This window comes from Gopherus evgoodei, chromosome 2, assembly GCF_007399415.2.
Source record: "Gopherus evgoodei ecotype Sinaloan lineage chromosome 2, rGopEvg1_v1.p, whole genome shotgun sequence".
NCBI classification, from domain to species: Eukaryota; Metazoa; Chordata; order Testudines; family Testudinidae; genus Gopherus; species Gopherus evgoodei.
The window spans coordinates 65006216-65021945 of record NC_044323.1 but is presented as its reverse complement, the minus strand read 5'-3'; the positions used below and the strand labels follow the sequence as shown (position 1 = coordinate 65021945).

Sequence of the window (15730 nt, the reverse complement as noted above, 5' to 3'; positions counted from 1 at the left end):
GATGAATGGTGAGAACTTTGTATTGATATTTACTAGTCTTTTTCATAGCATAATTCCTTGATTATATAATTTAAGTTTTTATGACTGACAGCGATTCCTTTTCTATTAATAGTATATAAACGGAAGTTTTCTTGGACATCTAAATTTTCCATGCTTTACATTGACAACCCAGTAAGTACAAAATATGAAAGTGTGCGTGGTAGGTGTATTGGCTAGTTTATATTGTAAATTTATCTATGTATACAGTAGTTCTAAAACATTGCCTTGATAATTCTGCTTTCAAGGTCCATTCTTAAACCTTTTTTGTGGTAATCAATTATTTAGACATGTAGAAGAAGAGAGACAGAACTCCATATGACAAATGCTAATCACATCACTTTGTGTGCGACTGGAAGACTCCTTCATTCTACAGCAGGGGTCGCCAACATGGTGCCCGCGGGTGCCATGGTGCCCACAGGGGCATCTTAATGCACCTGCGTCCTGGCCCCCGGGAGAGCACCCGCCAAAATGCTGCAGCGGCATTTTGGCGGGGATGCCTCTTGATGACGACGCTTGTCGCTGACAAGTGATGTCATTGAGAGGCGTCGCTTCCGAATTTCAGCAGCGATGCCTCTCGATGACGTTGCTTGTCAACGGCAAGCGACGTTATCGAGAGGCGTCACCGCCGAAATTCGGCGGCATTTCGGCAGGTGCTCCACCGCTGCAGTGGTCCTTCGGCTGGCGCCCGCCAGCCAGAAAAGGTTGGGGACCACTGTTCTACGGTGTGACGGGGTGTAGTATAGACTGTGATTTACAAATTAGTAACAATGGGTACTTAAAAGCAATTTTGTTTTTTATAAAAGTATCAAGGATATATTCCACTCTTCTCTTACTTGCCAAGATGAAAGTTTGGTTTTATTTTGCACCCTTTGGTGAGATCATCACCTCAGAAAACAGAGCATAGAATGTAGTCTATCTTGAGTGCAAAAATAAAGTTTCTTACCTTTTAAATGCCCTAATAAGTTTTAACCTAATTTACAGTTTTTTAATTGAGAGAAACCATATACTTGACAGAACCTTATTTTGCCACATGGCAAAAAAAAGTGTTAAGGAGCTAGAAGCAATTTTGTTCTCAAATCCCATGATTTTTCATTTCATTATCAGGTTGGGACTGGCTTTAGTTTTACCGATGATACGGGATATGCAGTAAACCAAGATGATGTAGGAAGAGATTTATACAGGTAAATTATGCCACCTTACTCCATTTGTTTCTTTGTGTTCATTTCTGTTCATCTTTATTTCCCCAAAGCTAGCACTGCTGACCCTTCTGGACAGCTTCTAAAACTATTTTGATTAGCATTTACAGGAAAGAATTGTTCTCTTCCTTTTTATTTCAAGGAATTTTTGCATGATATTAGGCTCATATGTAATGGATACACTTACAGTTCATTCTAGTTCTAAAGAGATTCCCAGTTTGAGCACATACTGGGAATATTGCTGCATTCAGTAACCTCTCTAGGGCAGGAATGAACTTTAAGTTCACTCATTTATTTGTTTCAGTAACCAGTATATTTAACAAAATAAAATGAAAAACAAGCAGTTAAGGAGAAATTAGCAGTGGAGAACGGATGGGGACTCAAAAAGAAGATGAAAAATTGCCAGCCTGAGTATGCTTCTGTATGTTGTCCTGATCCTTGTAATGCCTGGATGTAGGAAATAGGGGCCATAACAAAGTTTCTTGAGCTTTATTAGTTCTTCATGTCTTGCTCCATTCCTTTGCTCCCTATACTTTCTGTAGCCACTTTTGGTTAAATGTTTCCTTGATTTCTGCTCACGCTCTTTAAAGTGGCCTCCCTTCAAATTGCTGGTTTCCAAATGTCAGTGCTGGAACAGGGCTTGACAATCTTAATAATTTTTTGAAAATAGGTGTCCTGCCCCTGTTTGAGAAGGACCTATTGCTGAGAAGTTTGTTGTTTGTTTTTGTAGACTAAAAATTTAATGCTCCCCTTCCAGTGGTCCTTTTGCAGAACAGAATCTTTAGAAGGGCAGAAGGCTACACTGAATACCTTGTATTAGGAATATTTGCTTTACCACAAAATCTGTTGTGGGATGCATGTCTGTCGGTATTCCTAAGCGTTAGAATGTGATCCTATTGGATGCTAAGCACTTAAGCACATGCTTTGCTGTTCCAGGCTGAAGTGTTCTGCTGAGTTGGGCCAGAGTGCTTAGCAGCTGGCATGATGGAGCCGCTGATCTTTTCCTCTGAAGCACTAAATCTTCAAACAGACTTACCTTTTTGTTTGTGTTACTCCCATAGTAAATATTTTACTAGTTTAACTGGCAGGCATCTTGGCCTTAATATGGAATTCAAGAAGTAATTTCATAAGTTTTAGAACTGCTTTTTATTGTTAGCTTTTTCTCTAGGACTTTGTTACAAATTCCAGCTGACCTTCTATGTGGCTATTTACTGCAGGCATGAGACCCATCTCCTTTTGCATGACATGTATAAAGAGAAGCTAATTCAAAGCGTCCATTGTTTATAGCTATTTTTTAGTTCTTTTAGCTTCAGGCTTTCCAAGCTGAAGAACAGCTAATCAAAGGGTAGTGCAGAAAACTGATTTCAGCTGTCCTTTTATAGGTTTCACATTTTTCATGCATCCCACCCCCTTTCCTGCAATTCAGAGGCAAGGGAAAGGAAGAAAAGTCTAAAATCTTCATCAGAAATGTGGGTCTAGTTACAGGAGATTGAGCAGTAGTGGTCAGTTTTTTAGTGGCCTGTGAAACCTCAACCCTCTCATTTTTTTTTATTTATTTGTTGTTTGCTGGTGGTTGCCTACTATGTTAGCAACTTGACTCACTCTTAGTAATGCACTCTTATATCTTCAAAGTATTGAGTGCCCAGTTATGATCACAGTGGTGTCTGTACGTTATTCTGTGGCACTGCTTCAGAGAGAAGCAGCACCCTTCTTAACTTGGGCATAAGTCAAAGGCAGTTGCAGTTTCCTCTTTCTGCCTTCTTTGAAAGGACAGTTTTGTTTCCTTTGACAGTATGGTTTATACTGGTCAAAATGCAATTCCACTGAGATTGAAGTAAGAAAACAAAAGTTAGTTAAATTTTAATGCATGGGTGGACATTATGCATACTTCTCTCAAATGATTCAGGAATTTCTAAATATCATGGTGTTTCAAAGACTTTTACTCTCTAAGGGTCAATTTAAAAATGCTATGACTTGTGATCTCTAAATCTGCTACATTTTCCAGAAAATCTGTGAACACTGGGGCAGAAGATTACTGAGTCCAGAACTATATATTTGACATGCTCATTAAAGGAAGAGTAGGTTTAAAAACAAAAAAAAAACCATAGACCCCAGCGATACGAGTTTTCTAATGGAGAGAGTATTAATCCTAACAGACATGTCCTATAAAACTCCATATGGGATTCTGCTGTGTATTTGGAGTAAATTTACTTTAAAATATGTTACTAATTGGGGTGAGATTAATTTCCATGTAATCCTGATTTATACTTATATTTCTATTTCAGTGCACTCATCCAGTTTTTCCAGCTATTTCCAGACTATCAGAAAAATGACTTCTATATTACAGGAGAAGTGAGTTCGGATAACTTTTATTTTACTTTCAAGAAAACTGTCTGTCTTTATAATTAATCGTGAGCATAAAGAATAAATCTTCATTGCCCTTACTCTGACAGCAGAGTACTAAGAAGCCAGTGAGCAGAATGTTGCAGGGGGAAGAAAAACAAAAACGTTGACTGTTCTCAGGAGAGGAGTGAAGTGGAGCAATCACTCTTTCTCATGTAAAACTTGTAGTCTTTCTTAGCAGACTATAAGCTATTTGAAATATACTGTAATTCTTTAGGTATACCAGTATCTGTTTCTTAACTTTTATACTGGCATATTTCACTCTTAAATGTACACTCTTCACTTTCTGTCCTTACTGATTCAGGATGATCAACTAGTAACTTTAAAAAGATGTATAGCTCTCCTTTACGTATATCCAGGAAATAGTAGTCACGTATATCCTTTTCTTAATTTTATATATCCCTTTCCAGACACTGTTCCGAAAAGCAGTCTGTTAATGTGATCTTTTTCTTGGAAGTAAATTGAAACAGGTCATCAGGCAATTTCCCAAAACATACTGCAGATGACTTTTGGATGGAAAAGCTTTGGTTTATTATTTCCATACACACTGGATATATGCTAGTAAGATTAGGGTCCTGCAAGGATCTGATCTTTCTGACAGCAGCGCTTTCCTAGGACATACTTTTGCGTTAACTCAGTGAAAAATTAATGGCAAACTTTTGCAACACCTTCAGTTTCGTTACAGTAGTTTCCCATTTTTGCAGCAGGAACTTTTAATTGCTCCATTGAGACAAGTTTCAGTCTTGAATGGGAGCATCTGGTGAACTTTATTTTCAGATGATGCTTTTTAACAATCTAATGTACAATTTTAAAATGCAGGAAAAAACAACTTTGAAAATGACATGGGAGGGGTCCATGTTTAATTTCCCTAAAGGACTTCGTAATAGACTTACTCAGTCCGTAAATAAAAATATGGCTTCCATAACTTTCAGCCCTGCATACTCCACAGGGGAGCTAAAAGCCCTGCTTGCTTTCTTTGGTTTGTGCATAACCAACAGAAAGAGTAATTGGTATGTATCTAACAATTCAGATGTATTAGCCAGGAAGCTTGAGCATGAGCTCACTCTCCCCTCCATGTCTGGGCTCTGCAGTGCCCAATAGAAGTAAATAGTAAAAACTTACTTAATCAGAGAGGTTGTAGAATGCAGTCCTACCGTGTGTCCCTATGCACTTCAATCTGGCACCATTATGTGCCAGCTGAGTTGTCCAAAGTGCAGTCAGAAGACCAAATATGGCCTCTGGCTTTCTTTGTCCTGTAACTTCAAAATCAGGTAGAACTGATCAACTGCAGGTTTTGTTGCAGTGTGTCATAAACAGATAGCTAAGGGTTAATGTCTCTTTCACCTGGAGCACCTGACCAGAGGACCAATCAGGAAACCGGATTTTTTCAACTTTGGGTGGAGGGAATTGTGTGTCTGGGGTCTTTGTTTTCTGGCTGCCTGCTTTCTCTGAGCTTTGGAGAAGTAGTTCTGTTTTCTAATCTTCTGTTTCTAAGTGTAAGGACAAAGAGATCAGATAGTAAGTTATATGGTTTCTTTTCTTTGGTATTTGCATGAATATAAGTGCTGGAGTGCTTTGATTTGTATTCTTTTTGAATAAGGCTGTTTATTCAATATTCTTTTAAGCAATTGACCCTGTATTGTATCATCTTAATACAGAGAGACCATTTGTATTTTTTCTTTCTTTTTTATATAAAGCTTTCTTTTAAGACCTGTTGGAGTTTTTCTTTACTTCAGGGAAATTGAGTCTGTACTCACCAGGGAATTGGTGGGAGGAAGAAATCAGGGGAGATCGGTGTGTGTTGAATTGGCTAGCCTGATTTTGCATTCCCTCTGGGGGAATAGGAAAGTCCTTTTTGTTCCAGGACCGGGAACGGAGAGGGGGAGTCACTCTGTTTGGATTCACAGAGCTTGTGTCTGTGTATCTCTCCAGGAGCACCTGGGGGGGGGAGGGAAAAAGGATTATTTCCCTTTGTTGTGAGACTCAAGGGATTTGGGTCTTGGGGTCCCCAGGGAAGGTTTTTCAGTGGGACCAGAGTGCCCCAAAACACTCTAATTTTTTGGGTGGTGGCAGCAGGCACCAGGTCCAAGCTGGTGACTAAGCTTGGAGGTTTTCATGCTAACCCCCATATTTTGGACGCTAAGGTCCAGATCTGGGACTAAGGTTATGATAGTGGAACTCAAATAAGCATTTCTATCAGTCTGTTAACAAAGATGTAAGTACAAACCAATATTGTGTTTTATTTGATGGCATGAACTCTACAGATCAGGCATGACACCTGATGAGTTGCCAATGCAGCACTCGCTGTGTCAAAGTTTATTTGCCCTTAAGGTTTGTTTAACATAGCTCATCTATTATTACTAATTTTTATAACAGCCTAAAACTTAAGAAATAGGTCAAGAAAATAAAATATGTCTATGGCTAGTTCAGCTTCTAAGAAAGAGTGTGTGTGTGTAGAACATTTTTTTTTCTTTGCGGTTAACTGTTTTTATCTATTAAACTAAAAAGTTTGTAGGCTTTTTTTTCAAAAACCTTTGTACGTTTGATATGACCCATGAAGATACATGTACCACAACTTTATTTGGTGCATGTCTCTAAGTTGTATGACTAGGAATGAATAAATGTGTCTGTCTTCCTAGTCTTTTCCTCCACGCTGACTTTTCGAGAGCATCAGCTGGCTTTAATGTCAGTGAAGAGAGAAGTGTCTGATAACACAGGGCTCAGAAACAAAACCTACTTAAAAAGAGTTCAATCTGCATTTAATTAATCTGCAGGAATCATTATTTTTAAATGTGCATGTGAATCACTTCCTCTCCATGGTGAAGATTCTCAGAAGCACTGTACAGTGTAGTTGAAAATGTGAAATACATGAAAGCCTGCTGCATATCAAAAAATCACCTGCATACGATTCAACATGACTGAAATTGGAGGGGAGTGGTTTGCGCTAAGAAAAAGGGCAGGAGTGCTTGGGGCTGTGACATGTAGCTGGAAAGGGTCTAAACTCTTTATATATTTTTACTTGTAAAAACGAAAAGATTGCGTATGTCCTGCCCCAAGGCTCAAACACAAATAAAGCAGGAGTCTCTTAGCCAAAATAGAGAGAAAAGCATAAGAAAGGCAGAAGCCTAGCTCATCTTATCTCAGTTGCAGAATGGAAGAGAACCAACTATCACCCTTTCCTCCTTACTTTAGTGAGTTTAGCTCCAGCTGTTTCCCAACAGAGCCTTCTCAATTCTTGCTGCCAGAATCTAGGCCCAACTCTTTTTAGCACTTCTTTGTGTGGTATGTTGATAGGAACACAAACTGGCTTAGCCTCCTTACTCTGCAAATCCCTACGCTCATAGCAAGCACCTGGTCTTTTCTCTGGATGGGAGTTAGACACCCCCATGATGGGCCATGTGAGGTCAAGTTAATAAATACCTTAGGAAACATTGAGTTGTCACTTAAAAGTAGGAAGAGTATAGACTACTAGTAAAGTGGGACTCTCCCAGGCTGGAATTCCTATAGTCCTCCACTATTAGGTTCTCAGGCAGAGAGATCTGGTGTGACAGAAGGACGGTATATGAATGTAGATACTAATCGGGATGAGGAGCTGTAGACGGTTTCGGTTGGGGGTCGCCCCTCTGTGGGGCGACTGCGACCCAGGCCATCTTGCTTCTGAGGTCCGGGGAGTCGGAGAGTTAGCCTGGTGGGGCAGGAAACCATCAAGGGCTCAGGTCCTCAGGCAGGGGCTGAGCAAATAGTGCAAGAACAAAACCCAGGCTCCTGATTCTGAGTGTCGGGGGCAAGGAGAAGACTGCCACCCATGAGTGGGGTGGCAGGGGTGTCGCAGGCCCGCCCACTCCACTGCATCCCAGCCCAGGGCCCTAGCACTGGCAAGCGGCCTGCTGCTGTGCCAGTGAGGATCCTGGCTGCAACATACTGACATTGGCTCTGAGCGTGCCACAGCCAGACTAGAGTCGGCTGCCTGTGGGCTACTTCCTACCTCCCCCTCTAGCAGTACCTGCATCTGGTCGGTGTCCTCCATGGGATCCAGCACCATGGGCTCCTCAGGGTACTTAGCGAGCGGTAAGCTTGGCAGCTTCTCTTGGTCGCTTCTCACAGGCAGGCTTACCAGCTTCTCCGGGGTCTGGTCAGCATCAGGCCTTTACTGGTATGGCCAGTCCTCGGGTCGGTCACAGGCTGCAGGAGTCTCCCCGGAAGGAGCTAGGCCACCAGTGTCTGGCTTCTCCGGCAGCCAGGCAGCTTCTGAGCCCTGAGGTTGGACTTTTATACTTCCTGTCCTGCGCTTTGACCTCTGCAGGGCGGGCGCAGGCTCCAGTGGCTCCTCCCACTTTGGCATCCAGAGGGGCTCATCCCTCTCTGGGGCGGCTGGGAGCCACGCTGTCTCATTACAGGAGCAAAGAGATGGTCTTGAATGTCTTATATCCTAAAGAATTCATGTGCATGGTTCTTCATAATGTCTGTGACTGAAGGCAGGTAAAATCTCTTGGCTTGGTTGTAGATATTTTGTGCAAGGACCATATGTAGTCTTACAGATGATTGAGATTCCAAGTGCAGCCTCATCATCTTCTGTCCAAGCTGCTTATGCTTCTGGCGATCACAATTAAACCTCAGAGGCCTATTGGCACAAGACATTTTCCAAAATACAGAAAGAAGTGGAGCGTAGATCCCCCCCCTCTTGCAGGTAATCATCCGTGAACTAACTGGCACTCTGGCTGGGAAGGGAGATCAGATATCCCTATATCTGGTGACCTTTTCTGAGTTTGTAATGCCTATTATTTTTCTATTGCTCTTTCTTCTGGTACAGACACTGTTGGGCATTGCATGTTTAAATAAAATCACTAGTACTAATGATGATGTACCAAGATAGTGTTGTGGTATCATGGTTTGAGACCATCTGCTAGGTATTTTCATTTTCTTTGCTTGGACAGAACCAACACTCCATGCCATTTCAGCACTTCCCTGGTAAATTAGGTCTGCATGGGGAAATTCTGTAGGGTCTTCTGCTCCTCTCCCTTCCCTGACTAAGGAGGCTCTGTGTGGGCTATGTTTGATTGTAGTTTTACATTGTGTTCAAATATGGCTCTAGGTATCTGAACTTGGGTGGCTAAAGATAAAAATTTTGACCCTGGTCCCTAACAGTGGCTATTTCTTTCAGCAAGAAATCTGGTTACACACTTAATGGCTCTTGACTGGCTTTTGTGAAATGAGTAAGTGGCTGAATTCCAGTTCCTATTAGTCTGACATTGCAAAATGAACTACCGTATTTTGCATTCTTGTTGACCGCCTTGATCCATATTCCAAAAGCTGAGTGTACATCTAATACAAGCAATCGTCTATTACCTTTTGAGGTTCCAAGGTGAGGAATGAGAGATTCAGTACCACCGCTGCCTGTATTATATATGTAGACTGTCTTCAGTGCTGTTACTCTGGCACCTTTATCAACAAGCACTCAGTGAACTTTAATACTGTACTGTTCCTCAGTTCCTTCTGACTGGCCTTGGCTTTGATTTTCTTTAATCATAAAGCTTGAGGCATCGTGTAAGGAGAATAGTGTTTCAAACTACTTACAGACGCTGAATAATTTCTGAAAGCTGTGTAAGTCTTTATTCAGCCACTTAAGGACTTGACTTTTAAATTAAATAGAATCAGAAAGCTGTCTGTACACATGAGCCTATGAGATTGCTGTGTTGTCTTAAATTTGGTTGTGCTTGCCAAGTTTTGTTAACTATTGCTAGGATCTGATTTTAAAATTCTGTACTGAAGTCCACTTTAAATTCAAAAGGACAAAATTCTGTTTTTCTTGTTGATTATTGTCTCTGTGCATTAGATATGAAATAGGTAAAACAAAGGGCAAAGTGTGTGGTGGGACATAAAAAGAAGTGTCATCTCTGGGTCAGATTTTCAAAATGAGATAGTCTGAGGTATCAAATTCTTCTATGAGCAGTTTTTCATACTTACATTTTTGCACATGCAAATTGAGTATCTGGATGCCGAAAACTTCACGGAAGTGCAACTTACATGAATACTTCAGTTTTTGCTCATATAATTTTGAAGTTATAGCCCTTTTGAAAATGGTACTAAATGAATAGTGGAGTTACTGGACTACTTTATAGTCATTGGCATTATAGAAAAAAGCTAAGTGCTGATCTCTGGAGACCAATTTTGCTTGGAACAGTCATGCCTTAGGATAAGTTAGTTGCTGGTTACTGTAATATTTTTTGGCATTTAAGGGAAACTTGCAGTTTTATTTTTAAAATATAATACATGAATCTACTTGTAAAAATTGCCAATACCTTCTAAAATTCCCATATTCTCATAGACTTTAAGGTCAGAAGGGACCATCGTGATCATATAGTTTAATCTCCTGTGCATTGCAGGGCGCAGAACCTTTACAGTTTATTTTCACTGAAAGTGCTGGCGTTGCCCTTTTTACAGAAACTTCATAAGAGAAAATAAACATCACGCTTCAATTAGTCTTGCTTAAAAAAAAATGTAAAAGAAAGGCATGGGCTTAAGAGGTATAGGAATAATGGGATAAAAGTTAAAAAGGGTCATGGGAAGCTGTTTTCATTAGTGGGGGAAAAGGAATACAGAAAACTAAACTTAGTCTTGTGCTATAACAATGTTTCTCAAACTGGGGTCGCTGCTTGTGTAGGGAAAGCCCCTGGTGGGCTGAGCCGGTTTGTTTACCTGCCTTGTCCGCAGGTCCGGCCGATAACGGCTCCCACTGGCCGTGGTTCATTGCTCTGGGCCAATGGAGGCTGCTGGAAGCAGCGCGGGCCTACGCACATACTGGCTGCCGCTTCTATCAGCTCCCATTGGCCTGCAGCGGCAAACCACGGCCAGTGGGAGCCACAGTCGGCCGGACCTGCTGATGGGGCAGGTAAACAAACCGGCCCAGCCTGCCAGGGGCTTTCCCTGCACAAGCAGCAACCCCAGTTTGAGAAACATTGTGCTATAACAAATCAACCTTCAAATGAACCACAATCAGATGGGTGAGGAGCTCTCTGCTGGTTCGTTTTCTTGTCTGTTTAGGCATGCACAGAGCAGAGAGTGCTTTTAGGGCTTTTGCAAGCCATGTGCTTGTGATCATGCAGTCATTCACACACACGCCACATTGAAAAGGGGATATTTCAAACAAATCTGTTGGCAACATAAGTTTAGAGAGATTCTCTATGGGGAAAACACTTAAACAATATTTTCTTGTTTGTTTAGATCGCATGCTCTTCAGGGGAGGGACTGTATGTAAATAGGGTAGTGGTCTTGATCTCAGTTGTGCCCTGTAAATGCTCCTGTACTACAGTAGTAAATAATATGTGGGGGCCTAAACCAGACAGTACATTGACTTGTTTTTGTTGTTTACTCTTCTCTGAACTGTATTTTTTTCTCAAGGTTCTTTTTAGGGGCGCAAATCTGTTTACACATACAAGTGTGTTGGCAGGATATATGGTCTATAGCAGTGGTTATCAACCAGCGGTCCGGGGCTCCCTGGGGGGCCATGAGCAGGTTTCAGGGAGAGCCCCAAGCAGGGCCAGTGTTAGACTCGCTGGGGCCCAGAGCAGAAAGCCAAAGCCCCAACGTGTGGGGTTGAAACCCCTGAAGCTGCAGCTGAAGCCTGACAATGGGGCTCCAGGCAATTGCCCAGCTTGCTACCCTCTAACACCAGCCCTGGGTTTTATATATAGAAAAACAGTTGTTGTAGCATGTTGGGGGAGGGAAGGGATATCAGAAAGAAAAAAGTTGAGAACCCATGGTATATAGACAGGGCTGGCTCTAGGGTTTTTGCCTCCCCAAGCAGGGGTGGGGGGTGGAAAAAAAGCCGCAATCATGATCTGCAGCTCTACTACCACCTCTTCAGTATTCGGTGGCAATTCGGCAGCAGGTCCTTCGCTCCAAGAAGGAGTGAGGGACCTGCTGCCGAAGACCTGGACGTGCCAACCCTCACCGTTGGCTGCCCCAAGCAGCTGCTTGCTGGGCTGATGCCTGGAACTGCCCTGTATATAGCTCTGGGAACCATTCACTATTTAGCCAGCAGGAGGAGCACAGTCCATCTGGCTTTTCAATAAACAAGCACAATGTGTTTGAATGGTCCTTCTGGAAGAAGCAATGTGGTAGCTATTATGTCTGCTTCATTTAACTTTTAATTGAAGAATTTGAATGACATTTCATGCCAAATAGTCTGGGCCCAAACTTTGTTGACAATGTGGCTTTTCAGATTATAAAGTTGTAAAGTTATACATTTCTCTGTCTAACGTATCTCTATTTTTAATTACATCTCTCTCTCCCTGCGTTCCCCCCACCCCTGCATTTTCCTCACTGTCTGTTTGGTCTTAAAGGTCTGAGGTGAAATCCTGGCTTGTCTGAAGTCAATGGCAAAACTACCATTTAGTTGAATAGAGCCAGATTTCACCCTTGGCCTACACATAAAGTTGAATCTCTTTTACTACAAGTATAATATTTAAGCCAATTTAGTTAAGCTTGCCATTGTTATGGGGACAAATTAAAGTGATGTAACCAGATTTAAGCAGATTTGTGTCCATGCAAGGATTTGCATTGGTGGAATTCAAGTTATGACCCACGGGCTGTCTTTTTTTTTTTTTTTAAGAATTCCATTATGTAGGTAGGTAATATTTAGAGACTGCTCTTTTGTCTAGTAAAATATAAATAGACAGCATGGTAACTAACTATATCTAAGAACCGTGGCAGAGTAAATCCTCTAGCAATAGTAACTGCTAATTCATGTGTAATTCTGCTCAGAGGACATAGTTTTCATTATAGTTTTGTTCTCTGCAAATACTTTGTCTCTGAAGGGGCAGATTCCAGCTTGACTTCTTAGCTGGAAAAGCCATTTCTTTGCTAATAACAATTGGCAGGGGCATAATAAATGTGCAGAAGTTTATGTTAAAAAAAAATTACAGGATAGTGTGGGTGAGACTGTGCCTGACACTATCCTCAGGAAGGCTAGTTTTATTATCCTTTGCGCTTCAGGATGGTCTGTTTTCCAGTTTTCATGAGAATAGGTAAATAAATACAGCCTAAGACACCGAGGGCACTTAAGTGTTTTTCATGAAGTAAAACATGCAGTCTGCTTTCTGTGGAAAAACGAAGATACTGTCAGTCCGCTTGCCTACCTCATTACTTACTGTGTGCTGTCAGTTAAATTGGGTTAGCATAAATTAGATTTCAGACTTGCTGGATCAGGGACCTTGTCTCATTTGCCTGCAGACCATTGTACACCCTTCTGGCACTATAAAAATAGGTTACCGCTGTAACTTATAGTGGTACAAAATAGTCCATATTTTATAATCTACCTGAAACTGCGCTATAGGAACTTGTAGAGTTAGGTTTATATGAATAAGTAAACTTCCGACTAATGCATTCCTAGATTTGAGAGACATTCTGTCTCTTCCTTCCTCTGAAGGTAGGACAGAATTTAAATTTTTGCTTGTACTTCATGGGCTCTTCTGTTCTTCTTCCCTGGCATTATGACATTAAATATACCCATACAATCTTGCTATAGTTGAAAAGCTTCTTCAAAAGAAGGCCATAAAGCATGCCTTAACGGTGGCCAGATTCCAGTTTAGCCTTGCCTCTAAATGCTTGTTCCACAACCAAACTCCTTCAACAGAGAAAGTATCTTCTTAGTCCATTGCTTTGTCTGTTGTGTTATCATGGAGGAGCCTTGCCAGGTCATGGTTGAAGATAAAATAGCTGATGTGCAATACTTGGTGATGGGCTTTGGTGATCAGGCTTTGAGAGACAGAATAGATTGAAGCCAATGGGGGATATGTTTGCCTGAAGGGGAAGGCTACTGCTTTTGCATTGCTTCCAGTGTCAGTCCCAATTTGTGATCAGGTTCTTGTCTGAGAGGAAGGGAAGAGGTTATTAGCAAGCTGAAAGCAAAAGGTTTTGGTTTTTTTTTGGCAGCTGATGATGCTAATTATTGTTTAAACCTAGAGATGAGTCTAACATGATTTAGAGTCCTCATACTATTCTGGACATCTAGATGCTTTTGATGGAAGGTCTGGGAGAGGGCAGGGGAAAGAGTGGTTAGAGTACCAAGAATTATTATTAAACATGTATACCTTTCCTAAAGGTATTGTCACTGAGTCCCTACTTGGAATCAGAGTTTATGATCGAGACAGATTTCGTAATTGCTCTATGATTGGTGTCTATTTTAATCTAATTATGATTGAGCCTATTGGCAGTGCTTCCCTGTCAGATGAATCCAGGGGTCAGACTGGGAGGAAAAGAACTGTGGAATTTTTCCATGCTCCACCTACAAGACAAGCCATTTGTGACTCTCCAAAATGAGATGTCCCTCACAGTAGATTGTGCAGAGTTTCAAAGTATGATTGTGCATGCTATGAACTCTACTGGGCTAGCAGCTCGACTCTCCCTTGATGGGGCTTGAGTATGACCAATGGTTCTGCTGGAATACTTGTCCTTGGTTTCTTCTTGAAAGAGAAAGTAGGTCTCCCAAACACCGCCTGCTTGTGGCACCAAATGAGATGTCACTCTCAGTAAATAGTGTAAATCTGTGACCTTGACTACACTACACTGGTAAAATTATACCAGGAAAATCCTGAGGTGTGGTTGTAATTATATTGATATGAAAATGCTTACACCAGTATAGGTTATGCCATTTCATTGAACTGGCATATGTACTGTGATACACCACTATAACTACCTCTACCCTAAAGCTTTTACTGGCAGAGCTATGTTGGTTTTAAAAAACAATCACACCCCTGATTGATATAGCTATGCCTATAAAATTTAAGTGTATATCAGGCCTTAAAACTTTAAACAACAGTATTAACAATTTTAAATGGCCCTCTGAGTTAACGTCTATGTTAGCATGCTACCTACCACCCTCTACCAGCCCAGTCCAACCCAAGGATAAACCTGATCCGTGGCAAGTATGAGATCATTAGGCAAACTATTTTAGGGTGGGATTTCTATGGGATTTGGATGTTCATTTTCCATTATAAATAATGGAAACAGGTGATTCCAACGCCTTAGGTGTCTGACTGTTTCAACCTTAATGTCTTCAATCACTCTTGATAATGAATTTATTTAAACTGTGCGTTCATCAGGAATAAATTAGCTGCATATCAGTGAGGGGTAGAAAATAAAAAATGGAAACCTGCAGTAACTTTGTGAAAGCAAAATAAAATACTATTTGTCTGTCTAATGTAGATATACTCAAGTTGCAATACACAATAAAGCAATATTATTTCAAACTGAATCACCTACCATTCCATTCTCTCCAGTCTTATGCAGGAAAGAATGTGCCTGCTATTGGCTACTACATCCATACCCATAGTTCCAAAGCCAAAGTTAAGATCAACTTCAAAGGAGTTGCTATTGGTGATGGTTTCTGTGACCCTGAAATGGTAAACTTTACATATTTTTTCTATTCTTTTTGTACTTAATTAAATGGAGTAGTTTTCTCATATTACAGTCCTGTCTAGATAAAAGGTAGTTGTTTCTCAAGTGACTTCCTAATGGCTTTAAACCTTTAATATTTGCCAAATGTTTCCAAACATCAAGTTACTAGATCACTTTTAAAAAAAAATTAAAATTTTACTCAGTTGAATTCAGTGACTGATTTAGAATTTTAAAAAGGCAATCTTGGAAAAGTAAACATGCTTTCCTAACCTATCAGCTTCCTTTCGTGTGTGCCTGTCTGGTAGATGCTGGGTGGCTATGCACAATTCTTGTACCAAATTGGCTTGGTGGATGAGAAGCAGAGGGAGTATGTCCAGCAGCAGACTGACCTGGGAGTAATTTATATCCAGCAGAAGAAGTGGATGAAAGCCTTTGAAGTACGTATCAGAGGCCCCCATGTTAGCCTTTAGCAATTAAAACCATCTGAACTGAGTAAGGGGTCAGAAAGAAGCATAATGAAGATCAGAAGTTTGATGCTGGAGAAGGTGCCCATTATAACATGGCAGAATGCGGGAGAGGGAGGAGGGAATTAAAGGAGAGAAAAGGGCTGTCCATAGAATTTGTTTTGGCCTCATTTAAAACAGAGGGGCTTTAGAATATGTTTATACAGTCCTGTCTTTCATTAACTGTTTGTT

The 15730-nt window shown here is 41.0% G+C and overlaps 1 protein-coding gene across 1 annotated transcript in view; it reads left to right on the top strand.

The window, feature by feature from the left end:
• Nucleotides 1-15730, top strand: part of CPVL (carboxypeptidase vitellogenic like) — a 98971-nt gene that overhangs the window by 14548 nt on the left and 68693 nt on the right. Inside the window, exons 5-9 of the mRNA XM_030549382.1 lie at nt 113-171; nt 1144-1220; nt 3521-3587; nt 14918-15040; nt 15341-15472. Coding sequence (XP_030405242.1) covers nt 113-171; nt 1144-1220; nt 3521-3587; nt 14918-15040; nt 15341-15472 — 458 coding nt within the window. The remainder of the gene's footprint in view (nt 1-112; nt 172-1143; nt 1221-3520; nt 3588-14917; nt 15041-15340; nt 15473-15730) is intronic.